The sequence below is a fragment of the Myotis davidii genome, unplaced genomic scaffold (assembly GCF_000327345.1).
Source record: "Myotis davidii unplaced genomic scaffold, ASM32734v1 scaffold8, whole genome shotgun sequence".
In the NCBI taxonomy this organism is placed as follows: domain Eukaryota; kingdom Metazoa; phylum Chordata; class Mammalia; order Chiroptera; family Vespertilionidae; genus Myotis; species Myotis davidii.
Genome location: NW_006299520.1, coordinates 3,205,248 through 3,219,913, shown reverse-complemented (window position 1 = coordinate 3,219,913; position 14,666 = coordinate 3,205,248). Strand labels below are relative to the sequence as shown.

Genomic DNA, 14,666 nt, shown 5'->3' with positions numbered 1-14,666 from the left:
CTGATATGCAGGATGTATTTTCATTGTTACAAATTGAACATAATTAAAGCATAGTGATTAATCACAAAAACAATATGTAATTATATATGAGTTTTCTGATGGTCTTAGGCGACCCCTGTCACCTAAGGGGTAGTGACCAACAGGTAGAGAACCACTGGTCTATACAATCTAATCTTCAGATGCAGTTGCCCCTTCTGAGTCGGGATTTGGGATTTTGTTTTACTGCCTAAATATAAAATCAATTTGCCTGTTTAGAAGTAAAATATAAAATTTATAAAGTATTTGAGTGCAGTAATCATAAAACTCAATTAACTGGAATGTTATAGGAGTGATGTGTTCCATTTTGTTGCTTAAATAAATTAAATTTGAGAAAAACTTACGTTTGTGTAAAAATTTACAATTTACAGGGGGAGGAAATATATTTACCTGCAAAATATAATTTAAGTTTTTCTTGATATTAGGTGTCTATATTAATTTATAGAATTCAGTTTGATCATCATTATTGTGTACTATACATGTACATATATTTATTTTGTAATATACATAACTGTGGGTATTGGCCTCATTTCTAGCTTCATCTTAATCCCGTGATGCCTCTGCAGATTCAAGAAATTGGGGGAATCTCTAAGTTTGGTAGATAACTCTGAAAAGGACACAAATTCAAGCCACATGAACAGGTTTACACAAGAATTCTTACAACCTCTGCCCCAGTGCTCCCAAATTATCCTCAGTGTGACAGCCCAAGTCTTTTGTTCTGCAGCCAGGAAATGGATTCACCTTCAGATGTGGTGTTATGTATGCACTCAACAAACCCATTCTCCTGCCTGCTGCTATGCTCCCTGTCCACTCATGTCTCACTGCCCATACAACTTACTACTTGAGGATGTTTCCTTGTGGGTACATTGCAATACACATTTACTTGCTCATCACATGCCCATGTTCTGGTCCCTCTGACCTTAACTCATGGTATACCAATCCAGGACATCTATTCTTCCTCCTACTATACCCATAATTTACAAGATACTGTTATTCCTTAGTTTCTAACATCTTGGCTCACCTTTTTGTTATTTTGATAGATGCTTGAAAGATAGATAGAATATTTATATTTATATTTATATAAACTTTGAATGTTTTGGCACAAGCTATAGACAAATGAAATTGTATGTTAGGGGAAGCTCAGGCATTTGAACTAAATGTTAGTTTGGGGGTTATTTGTTTTAGAAGTCCTTACTATAAAGTTACATCTTTATCTTTCAAATATAATTTGGATGCTGGAAACATTTTAAGTTGGGAGTTTTTAAAATTCTGTTCAGCAAGTACTTATTAAAAAATCAGTGATTGCAATATATAAGAAAAGAGACATTTTTTTTCAGAAATATATTTCTATAAATGATTGATTTTATTTGCCCTTGATAGTAATAGGGCTCTAGCAGGATGTCTCTTAACCTAATGAGGCCACTCGTTTTTCTAAAACTCAACATCTCTTGGAGCTACTGGTAGAGGCATGACATCCTCCAGGCAAACCTGCCAAGGATCAGTCCTCAATGCTTGTGTGCTCTCAAGTAGCTGTTTTAAATGTAGTCTGCTTTTACCAGCTCCTAGCTCAGTCTGACACAACTTCTTTCATGCTCTGACAGGGAAAGAAATCCCTCTAGAGCCACATCAGCAGTGGGCCTTTTGTTTTAATAGTCGCTCCCTCATCTAAAACAATTTCAGTAGAGATAAGCTCTAAGGCATAAATATCTATTAGAAAAAAAATGGGTTTGAACTCTCTGATAAAGTTAATGCAATTCATAAGCTAGTATTTAAAAAGCACTTAAGATTCCTTCATACATCAACATGAATACAAAGAATAGTGAGTTCTTCATTTTTGACATATGAAGTAGTGAGTCGCACCTGGACCTGCTAGCTGAGCACATCTGGAATTAACTTTTTAACACTGCCTACCCCCAAATCAGACTCACATCAGGTGACTGGGAATGGGGACTAATTTACTCATTTTGAAGAGAGTATGAAAACAATGGTAAAAAATAATTTCACTTGCAGACCCTTATCCTGGTTAAACAAATTGCTTTTGATTTGGAAACCTAACTTTATTCTTCATATTACTGAGCAGTATCAGCTGACCTAGTTTTTAACTATGTCTGTTTAGAAATAACAAATCACTTATAATCATAGAATTGATTTGTCATTGTTAATTCAAATATGTTATTTACTGTTCTTCTATCAGTGGGTACATCTTCTGTCCTTGGATGTTTTCCACTGATTGATTGGTTGATTACATTTGTCAACCAGACAGGCTTATTTAGTTTTCATGTAATTATTTAATGAAAGTCTTGGATGAAATTATTTCACTAGAAGGCATTTTGACAAGTTTCTCCCTGAATCAATATGGGATCCTCCACTGTCTATAGTTGCTGTGTGTTGTCTATGAAGCAGAATGTTTTCTTTGAAACAGTCTTATCCCCATTGTTCCAGAAAGAACATCTTTATAATATAACTAGAGGCCTGATGGATGAAATTTGTGCAAGAGTAGGCCTTCCTTTCCCTGGTTCTAGCACCAGCTTCCCTCTGGCACCCGGGACCCAGGCTGGCTTCCCTCTGTCTCAGCTTTGTCCAGACAGACATCTGTTCTAATTAGCATATTACCCTTTTATTATTGTAGATACCAGCCAGGCTTTAAAAATACCTACTTTGGTGAACATTCTCCATTTGCTTTAATCTCCACAACATTGCTTTTGAAATCAAAAATCCTAAGTTTTACTTAAAAGTTTGTTTCTAATTATTTTATATTGCACATTATTTCATCAAAAATATTAATAACTTCAACTCATGCTTTTTTGTAGCCCTTACAAGTAACAATGAATTGTGGATTTCTAAATCTTATTTTTCTTTTCCTTTGTAAAGAGAGATTAGAATTAAGGATGGTGGAAAAGATGTGGGATAAGGGAAGGAAACTTTAAAATCTATATGGTAAGAAAATATAAATATATGTAGCTTTGGGAGGAAGGATATTTTTATATTTTAAATTAAAGTTCCGTTTAAACATACAGCCTGAATAATTACATCAAAATTAAAACAGAAACTGTTCAAATTTTTATCACAACTATTTGAACTCCCCTTTTATTCTGAATTCAATAAAAATTTATCAAGCAGCTTTCAGCTACTATTCTAGGCACTTAGGATATATGAGTGAACAAAACAAAACCAAAAATGCCTATCTTCATGAAGATTGTATTCTCATGGGTGAGGACAAACAATAAAGGGAGAACTAATAAACAAGGAAATTATATAGTATTAAAGAACGTAATGAATGGAAAAAATAAAAATAGTATTGTAAAGAGAATCCAAAGTACTGTGGTAGCGCTAAAACTCACTCTGTTCCTGACTCACTGATCTCATGTCCCTGCATATACTGCTTCTAATGCCTTTGCACTATTTACTTCTTCAACCTGGGATGTTTCCCCCCAGATATTGGCATAGCTAAACCTATACTTCCTTCAAAAGTTTATTCAAGTGTACCTTCTCAGTTAGGCTTATCCCAAACACTCTATTTTAAATTTCAACCTGGCTGTGAAGAAAAGGAAGCCCTCATGCACTGTTGGGTTTGCAAATTAGTGCAGCCACTGTGGAAAACAGTATGGTATGGGGGATCCTCAAAAAATAAAAAAATAGAACTACTATATCACTCAGTAATTCCACTTCTGAGTATTTATTTTAAGAAACCTTAAAATGCTAATTTAAAAAATAATGCACCCCTATGTTTATTGCATCACTATTTACAATAGCCAAGATATGAAAGCAACCTGTGTCTATCAATAGACGAGTGGATAACGAAGATGTGGTACATGTATATAATCGAATATTACTCAACCATAAAAAGGAATTAAATCTTGCCATTTGTTACTACATGGATGGACCTATAGGGCATTATGCTAAGTGAAATAAGTCAGACCGAGAAAGACAAATATCATGTGATTTCAACTATAAGCAGAATATAAAAATAAAAAATAAATGAATAAATAAAACAGAGATAAACTCGTAAATACAGAGAACATTTTGATGGTTGCCAGATGGAATGGAGGGTTAGGGGAATAGGTGAAAAAGGGGAAGGGATTAAGATGTACAAATTGTCAGTTATAAAAACAATCACAAGGATATAAAGTACAGCTTAGGATATATATAGTCAATAATATTGTAATGAATATGTATGGTGTCAGATCAGTACTACACTTATCAAAGTGATCACTTCATAAGTTATATGTGTCTAACTACTATGTTGTACACCTGAAACTAATATAATATTGTATGTCAACTATAATTGAAAAGTTTAAAAAGTTATTTAAAAATGTATGAATAAACAAATTTCAACCTGCCTGCTATGGACTGCATTGAGTTCCCCTACCCCGCAAATATTCAAATGTTGAAGCCCTAACCTCCCATTGTGACTATATTTGGAGATGGGAGCTCTAAGGATATCAAATAGGTGATTGTACAGGGTGGGGCAAAAGTAGGTTTATAGTTATGAGTACATGCAACACAGACTTTATTTTTGTATTATTATTATTTGTTAATTATATTTTCCATATGAACAACTGTAAACTTACTTTTGCCCCACCCTGTATAAATGAGCCTGGATTTTAAGGGAGAGACTTAAAATAAAGATAAAAATTGGGAAGTTATTGGCACATAAATTACATTTAAAATCATGAGACTGCATGTTATCTCCAAGGATATAAGTTGAAAATAGAGTATAAAAATGTAAGGCTAGGGCATTTCAATAGTAAGAAGTTGTGGAGAAGAACAACCAACCAAAGAATACAGAGGGAAAGCAGCAATTTAGTTAAAGGGAAAACCAAGACCATGTGATATACTGGAAGACAAAAGAATGAAGTATTTCAAGGAGGGGAATGTAATCAACTATGTCAAATGCTGATCATCTATCAATATGAGGCCTGAGGATTGACCATGGAGATCATTGGTGACTTTGACAACAGCAGTTTTAGTACAATAGTAAAGACTCAAGTCTCACAAAAATGGATGCAAGATATAATGAAAGAGAAGTTAATATGGGCAACTCTTTTAAGGAGTTTTGCTGCAAACGGAAATGGAAAAATCAATATATTTCGCAGTCAGAAATGTAATAATTTGCTTATGGGCGGAGTAGGACAGGGGAAAAAGAAAGGAATTCAGGACAACCCCAATATTTTGGCTACAAAATCTATAAGAATGCAACCATCATATACTAAATAAGGAATACTCCAAAAGTAGGTAGGGGGACTTCAGGTTGAAAGCCTTATCCAAGTAGAAATATCTAATAGCCCATTGGACATATCAACCTGGAGTTTAGGGAGGAGGTTCATTGCTGAAAATTTTAGAGGCATCAGCATACAGAGGGTATTTAAAACCTTGAGAGAGGATTAGATCACCATGGAGTAAGGAAATGGGAAAGAGCTCCTAGAACTGAAATGCATCTGCAAGAGGAAAAGAGCCCAGCAACTGAGACAGATGTCAGGTAGGAGAAAAACAAAAGTTAAATTTTGAAAAAATATTTCAAACAGAATTATCAACTATGTCAGGGGATGATGCTAGGTCATGGAAAATGAGGAAGAGAGATCTTACCATAGGGTTTTAGTAGCAGAGACCATTGGTAATTTGGACAGGATCCGTTAAGATGGAATGCAAGGAATAAAAGACTTATTGGAGTGGGCTCAAGAGAGAATAGAAGAAAAATAATCAGTAACAGCAAGTAAGAGCACAAACAACCCTCAAGAAGTTTTGCTATAAAAGAAGCATAGAAACTGAGTGAAGGATGGAAGGATAAGAAATTTTGAGAGAATTTCGTTTGTTTGGGTTTGGTTTGGTTTGGTTTGGTTTGGTTTGGTTTGGTGGGAAAGACACCTGCATGCTTGTTACATTGATGGAAAAAAATCTATTAGAGACATTTGGTTGGTGGTAGGGAGGAGAGAGAGACACAACTGAGATGGACTGGTCATTCTTCTTTACGGTAACTTAAGATGGCCACCCCTAGAGAAGCAGTAAGTGTCCTCAGAGGGGATTTGGGCTCCTATTAAACAGTTGGAAGAATGTTCAGAGAAAAGAATGAGTAAACAGGCAATTTTGCTAAATGATGGGTTATGAATTCCAACGGTCAAACCAAAAGGATTTTCAAAGACTAAAGAAAGATGGTAACTGGGACAGAAAAGCAAATGAGCAGAATTCTATGGGGATTCCAGTAAAAAAGATGAGAGATGACCTAGAGGTCTAGAGTTGCTTGATGAGACTGACATAAACTGAAATACATGAAACAGTGAGGTGAGGCCTTGTGGACCCAAGGCAAGTATTGGCAATGCAGGGTAGGCTCGGGGTTGGAGAAGGCTGAGTGTCTGGGGATCTCTCCTTCCCACCTTTATGTTTGGCAGGCACAGCTCAGCAGTTCAGCAAGCTATGGACTGAACGGAGGCTCTTCCTCGCCCCGCTCCCCCCTCCCCATCTCTTTGACTCCAGGGATATTTGTTGTTCAGTTTCCAGTGCAGAGGTGACAGTTTGTTTTCCAGGTCTTCATTTCCCTGCTTTAAAAAGTCAGCTGTGTAAGGGCTGTGAAATCTGTCAGGCAAACCACACTGTCTATACTCCGGCCTTCACCTTTCACAGAGCTGATTATTTGGTAAATTCTCCTGATGCATTTCAAAAGAGATTTTCGTGAGAAATCGAAATGCATTTAATTCCACCTTGTCATAGCGAAAACTGCACGGAGTCATCAAATCAAGAGCTCCCCAGCCCCTCCCATCCATGATTAAACAGAAACCCAGGACAGGATACAAATCCAGGGGATCTTTGCAAATCCTAAGGGTGACCCTTTTCTCCTTTTCTCTCCCCATTTTCACCCCTGCAATAAATGTTCTTCCAGAAATATTTCCTAGGCAGCAGAGATGTGTGAACAAGAAAGGCAGTCTCAAATAAAGCATACATATGATGTAAGAAATGTTACTATGTGGTAACTATATTGACAAACAATCTTATACTTTAATAAAATCAAAATTTAGCACAAAAGTCACTCCAAGAAGAGTTCAGAGGTTCCCCTTAGCTCCTACAAACTGGAGTTTTTAAATTTGAAAGGTGTGTTGTTAATCTGCTGCTTGGAACTGCCAAGTGGCTAAGCATGTTTGCCAGAATTGGAAGAGACCAACTGCTCAAGAAGTTTCCCTAGAAATTGAAGAGCTGTTTGCTTAAATTATATCACTGGGTGTCTTCTCTGGGGCTGAGGGATTGACACAATGATTTTTAGTACAGATAATGGCAAGTTATAGTATGGCAATTCATGTATAATGATGAGGTAGAAAGAATTCTAAATAACTACAACAAGTGCTTACTTCCTGAAGATTGATTTTGATTTGACTAATGAGACCAGAGGTGACACCATGGCCATGTGTGAGAGGAAGTAGGCATCAGCCTGCGGATCCTGTCAGGGCCTGTGGTACCCTTGATTGCTAGTTGTGACCATTATCCAGTCCCCTAATGACATGAAATCTCCTAATGACATGAAACCTCTGTCTCTCCATAGTCCCAGAAATCATAACAGGGGACATGGAGTCAGCCATGGCGGTGGACTTGAACCCCTGGGTGGAATATGAATTTAGAGTGGTTGCCACCAATCCAATTGGGACTGGAGATCCAAGCACTCCATCTCGAATGATCCGCACCAATGAAGCAGGTAAGAGTGAGAATTCCATTTGTTATGCCTCTAATCACTTTGACAGCAAGCTGAATTAACCATGATTGCTTGCTTTAGTATAGTCTTTCTGGATTCATTTACCTAGACCTCATAAAAACATTTGGGTTAACATAGGAGGTCACGGTTCAATATCCAGGTTAGGGCACATGCCCGGCTTGCAGGCTTGATCCCCAGTAGTGGGTGTGCAGGAGGCAGTTGATCAATGAGTCTCTCTTATCATTGATGTTTCTATCTCTCTCTCTCCCTTTCTCTTCTTTTCTGAAATCAATAAAAATACATTAAAAAAAGATTAATCTTTTATGTCCCTATAAAATTGGATATAAAAATATCTAGTAAGGCACTAGCTTAGGTAAACACAAATGTCAATAATATTGATGAGAACAATCTGAAGACAATAGATAAATGAAGGGGGTAGATTGCAGATACACGGAGGGGAAAAAAAACAAAATTTAATGACTTTGAACTCAATGATAATATATGAATCACAAAAATCATTAGAATATAAGTCATCCAGCTGGTATGGCTAAGTGGTTGAGTGTCAACCCATGAATCAGCAGCTCACAGTTCAGTTCCCAGTCAGGACACATGCCCAGGTTGCAGCTCGATCTCCAGTGGGGGGCATGCAGGAGGCAGCTGATCCATGATTCTCTCTCATCATTGATGTTTCTATCTCCCTCTTCCTCTCCCTTCCTATCTCTCTAAAATCAATAAAAATATATTTTTAAAAAGAATATAAGTGCACTGAGAATGGGGCTTTTGTTTTATTTGTTCACTGTTCTATCTCTAGCACCAGGTAGTGTCAGGCACTAGTGCTCATGTGTCTTTGTTGAAAGATTAAAAGGGAATATATTTTTATTCTTTTATATGTCCCTAAGTACACCAGTACCTAGGTCAGAGACACATTTACATAGAAAACTAATAATTAAATGTGTCTATTTTGTATTATAGTTACAGAATTGGACCAAAAATTTGATTTGTGACTTTTTACAAATTTAATAAAGTTTATAATAACTAATCTATCAAAAGAGTTGATCCTTTCTCTAAAACACACTAGGTCTGGTTCTCTAAAAGTGTTTCTCTAAAACACACTTGTTTTTGTTGTTGCTGTTTTTAAGAAAAAAAATCTCAAATCTTCAACTTATTGCATTAAGTGTGAATAACCTTACAAAAGATATTCCAATTCTTTCCATGTAAAATTTAAGCAACCAAGAAAGTACAAGATAAAGTAGTCTAAATATGTTGGAAAAGATTCATTCACAGAAAATCCAACTTTTCTGCTTTTATGATTTGCCTATTACAAGTTGTTTTATTTGCTACTTTTTCAATAGTGTGAGTTTAACTGAACATTAATTGCCTGGTTGGATTTTCATGTATTCATAAAATCAGTCATGCTTTCATTGTGTACAGGTGCTCATTAATTAAGAGTGTAACAGCTTAGTCGCTCCTCATTTTATGTACTCTCTGTGCAGATATTGAAATAACTGCCAATATTAGTACTTACGCATACATATTTTCTAAAAAGCTCTGCCTTATTTTGCATAAAGTTAATTGTGTTTAAACAAAGGCAAAGATTACTGCCTAATTCAGTGGCTCTTTATAAATATTCATTTTGAAAATAAATCATCTGTTTGGGAGGAATAATCCTTTTAGATTTTTTTATAGCATAAATCTCCTTGGGCTATTAAAAAGAATTTTAGTAAAAAACACTTACTTTCCCAGCTCAAATGTATTCAGGTGATGCATTTTAAGAGATTTCTCCCTCAACTGTTTCTGCACCTACCTCAATTATACAGCCCCTGTCTCTCCATTTTATCGAGTTCTATATACATGACATACTTTAGTCCATTAAAATCTTATGGAAGAGAAGAGAAATAGCATGAAAAATGCATGAAATGCTCTCCTTTGAAAGCGAGTTGAAGAAGGCTTGTACCGCCTACTTTATGTTTCCTGTGCTTTGGTACAACACAGGGTTAGAGCTACTAATGGTGTTGAACCAAGTGTTGAGTTTTGTGCCTGTCTCGTCAGGCAGCACAGATTAAAAGAGACACCAATATCCTGAGATGTTCTCTCCAGTCGCTCACTCTGCCTCTATTAAGTATATGTCCTGTATTGCCCTATATTTCAAAAGATGATCCTGCTCTAATAGACCAAGTAAACTTTGAAAATCAACGGAGCTGCTTAGAAGAGAAAAGGTTTCACATTCAGGATATGGAATTGAAAGTTTTAGGTCCTTATAAAATTCTCTTATTTACTAGAATATGCTAAATACCAAAGCAGCTTTAGTAAAGCATTTTTGCCTTAGAATTACTCCTTTCCCACACACCAAAAAGTTAATTATTTTGCAATTTCTTCTAAGATATATTTTGAATTTTCTAGTCATCAAAACACTGTTAGTAGTAAATAAATATAAAGCAAATTGATTTAGTTTGACTTTTTATTATTAAGATGTCAAAATAGTAATAAAAATGTTTTACTTTAATGTACATTTATATTTATCTATAGTACAATTGTATTACAAGTTTTAGATAGATAGAGATACCCCTGTATTTTATTTTAGAAATGTGTTACGTCATCAAAACGGTATATATATTTAGGTTGCATAATGGAAATGCTTTCTCTGTTATTTAAAAAGATGACACTCAGGAGGGAAACACATTTTAGGATATGGATTTGAAATATATGCTATGGTAGAAATGAAAAAAATATATATGCAAAAGTAAATACAGTACAGCAATTCTCTCATTTAATTAAACTGTAATATTCTATGAGTTATATATTTATAACATAATTGTTGAGAGATAAATGAAAAGGTGAAGGATAGAGGTAACAATGTGGTTTACCTCTGTAATTTATGAAATGATGTAAACTTGTTAGTATCAAAGCCCTTGGCATATATCTCAATATTTGCAGTTTTCTTTACTTCAAATTATGACTAATTTTATAGATCTGAAATTAAGATTTTGAGTTTTAGAGTTAGGCAGATCTAAATTAATGTTCTTCTCATCCACTTGCTAGCAGTGAACTTGGTAACATACACAAATTGTTTTTGAGGCTCAATTTTCTCAGCTATTAAATGGGGATAATAGCACTACTTACCTCTTTGGATCATTGTATTGAATAAGATAATGCCTGTAAAGAGCTTAGCATAATACCTGGTACATGATAAATGCTCACTATTAGCCACTTATTATTATCATTATCATTGATTTTTATTGTTATTACTTTATTATGTGGAAATTTAAACTCTAGTAACCATGCACAAGCTGCTTTTTTTCATACTGAAGAAGCATTTTCAGGTTAAACATATGTTGGTCAATATGGTTAGGGCCATCCAGTCTCTTGGCTTGCCGCTGGCTCCTCCAAAATGTTCTCCCATTGAGCAGTCTCTGCTGCAGGCTTCGTGCCCTCAGGCCCTGCTCCTCAGCCCACCCGAATGGCTGAGAGTTAGAACCTTTCAGGGTATGGTGCATTCTCTGACTCTTACCTAGGCAAGTTTCAGTCTATAAGAAGGAGTGATGTTGTCCCAACATATAGACACTTTCTTTGGTTCTGATAGCATAGATAAGATAAGATGGGAACCGGGTAGAGGGGGGCAATAGGGGGACAGGAGAGGGCATCTGTAATACGCTCAGCAACAAATAATTAAAAAAAAAAGACAAAAGGAGTAGAGAAAAAGAACTGTCAAGTGGAAACACCATGCTTAAAAAGTTTGTTCCACATTAAAATAGTTTGCAAAGCTTTTTAGTACACTGTTTTCTCCCCTGAAAATTCTCTTTTCAAAGTGAAATGGAAAATGTCACACACATACTTCTGGCCACAAAAGGAAAAAAATATTTTTCTCCGTTTAAGAGATTATTTCTCAACGTGTGAATATGAATATCAAGTAGACAGGCAGATGAAAATCTTTCCCAGCCTTAGCACTTTCTGCACTATATCACTGTTATGTAACTGGTGTACTAAACAGACTGAACTCTGTAGAGTTTAAACATAAGATTGTTTCCTTTTTCTCTCCCACTGCTCTCCAATATGCTCCTTCTGATTTCTGGCTTCAGCCACAAATATATCCACAGTGTGTTTAGGTACTAGTGCAGTCTCATTCTCAGGTTATAAATTTTTAATTTTGATTGACATAAAAACTGACTTCCAATTCCATGTTTTCTTCCTTCCATCCCAGCACAGGCTTGATCCAAAGGTATTTATATGTCTTTCTTTCCTTCTTTCCACTTCCTTCTCCCCCCTTCCAATCGCTGCTCTGCACACTTCGCAAATCAGACAAAAGACTAGGAAAAACTACTTAGGTGGTAAAATGTGTGGTTCTCTCTTGGGTGCTGAGTGCTCCATGTGATGGGATTTGTCCACATGATGCTTTTCTTTCTCGGAAGGTGCATTGGGTCCTTTGGAGACTCCCCCATCGCCTACCAGGCAAGCCTACTCAATCCATCTCCATATTGTCCACTCGGCCCACAGTAATGATTGCCCATTCCTGTGCTGCCAAATTCTAGGAACACACAGTATTCTCAAGAATTAATTTGCTCGCTGCTCTGGTAACATCATGTGGGGCTGGGCCATCATTACAAAATCTTGAACCTCATGGCATCAGCCAGTGTGAGGAGTAATAAGCATCTGTACTCTGTAGCAGTTATTTTGCTCCTCTTCTTACTTAGCTTGAGGGGGAATAGGCACTCCGACTTCTCTTCTACTGACAGCTGGGGGTGCAAAGAGATGCCACAGCACATCCATCTGCTGTCCTGACGACCTTCTTCCAAAACGTTCCTTGTGCTAAAATCTGGAGGGATAATGGGAAAGGGCCATGAAATTTTGTTTCTCTGTTTCTTAGGAATTCAACGGTTTCATCCCGCCCACCTCACTTTAACCTCCAAGGTTACAGGTGACTCGTCCCAAGTCCAGAAAAGACTCATTTAACTTCCTACTATAATTTCTTCAGGGCTATACATTATCTCCGTCCTTCTGCAAGGACCTTGCTTTGTGCATATTTGTATCTTCACAGCTCTTTTCCATGATCACTACTTAGGAAATTTACTGGAGCTCAAATATTATAGAAGGAACACAGTAAAGTACTGTTGTAATATGAGATAGGGTTAGATTCCTTTTCTCTCGGGGTATGTGTATTTGCCTTGTAAATGGCATTTAATTGGACTTTGAAGGGTAGACCAAATAGGACTCAGGCAGAATTATTTATAGGAGGAAATTAAAACTATAGTTGTCAGGCACTGATGTGTACAGAGAAAAGGCATAAGGCTTTGGGGTTTTTAAAGGTCTCTCCACGCTATGTTTCTAAGAAAAAAAATATAGAAAATATCAAGCATGCAGCTGAAGTAATTGGGAAATCCCGAAATAAAATGCTATTAATGAGCAGTACAACTTTCTTCAACCTGAGGAGCAATTTAATTATATTAAATAAAAGCAATGGTTCTTAGTAACATTAAGAGAAGGCAAAAATCATGTCAAGCAACAGAACTCTAAGACCAAATCTCAGTAATTAGGAGAAGAGAAGAAAACAGCATGGCTCGTCTAACAGAGAATAGTTTAAATCGTGTAACCACTTTTGTCCAGGCAAGTCTTTTCCTCAAAATGTATACAAGAAGCAGAACTTCGGTTTCATAGGCACTTTGTAAGCAAAGATGGGAACTTCAACAAATGCTTTTCTAAAAGAAACCTAATTGTGAGACATTTATTTTACTGATAAATAACAATATGATGGAAGAAAAGTAGAAAATTTAAGCATGAAAGATAAATGGACAATGAGAGGTTATCAACCCAGAAATAAACGTGAAACACTCAAGTTAGACTTTTTCTAACTATCTAGTCCCCATAACACGATACACCATTCTAAATCACAAACCATGTTCCAGGCCCAGTGCTAAGCACTTGCCCTTCATTATGTCATTTAATTCTCATATTAACTCTCTAAAGCCATGAGTGTTTATCCTCATTTTGCAGATCAGAAAACACATTTCTAGAGTTTTAAAAACTAAGTAAGTGACAGAGCTGGAATTCTAACCCAGAGGGTGTCTTCCAAGTTGTCTCCCTCTCCACTTCCTTCTTTCTCCTCATCCTCTTCTGACCCCATGGGTCCACAAATCTCATTCGAAGATTATTTTACCCATCCTCTGTTTCTACTTCCTTGTGGACCCATATAAACAAAGTTGAGAGTAAGAGTTGAGCCAAACAGCATTTATTGCATGTACTCACCTCTTGACTATTGCCAGGCATGAGAAGGTTCAGAAATGAGAGAAATCATACATTTCTTAAAATATCCTAACAATCTCTTTTGCAAACCAAAAATGTTAATTAAATTAAATATTATACTTAAAATATCCTAACAATCTCTTTTGCAAACCAAAAATGGATATTGCCTATATTTCCAAATTAAAACAACCTTAGCCAAAATTGAAAGCACAACTTCCATGGAACTATCAGAACCATATTATACAGATTTCCAAAAGGATACTCTATTTCAAGGTCTCATGTAAATAGACTCATGTTGAACTTTAAGTGCTGACCATAGAAGACTTCACTACTTTCTTTTTCAAATCTAACTGGATAATAGCATTAGGTAAACTGTATCAATTCCAGACATTTTGATAAATAATGATGACAATAACCTTGAAATATAGGTAATATTATTTCCATGAGGGAACCAAAGGACAAAGAGGTTAAGAAATATTTCCAACCAACCTGCCAAAATGGAAGTGGGATTCAGGCCCAGAGCTTTCTCATTTCCACACGAACATCTTACGATTTGGGCATACCGCCTTCTCTAGCCTATTGATAGGAATGAAAGCTTTATTTGAAATCCTTAGGAAACAACGCTGGTATTTTTTATCTTGAAAACTTTGACTTTAACTCTTCCTATAAAGTGAGCTTAAATGATAATCAGTTAACTGAAATATTGATGTGATGTACTTCA

General features: G+C 36.1%; 1 protein-coding gene across 1 annotated transcript in view; it reads left to right on the top strand.

The window, feature by feature from the left end:
* CNTN5 (contactin 5) overlaps window positions 1-14,666 on the top strand; it is a 462,010-nt gene that overhangs the window by 386,660 nt on the left and 60,684 nt on the right. The window contains exon 16 of the mRNA XM_015571441.1: window positions 7,565-7,714. Within this exon, the coding sequence (XP_015426927.1) occupies window positions 7,565-7,714 (150 nt within the window). The remainder of the gene's footprint in view (window positions 1-7,564; window positions 7,715-14,666) is intronic.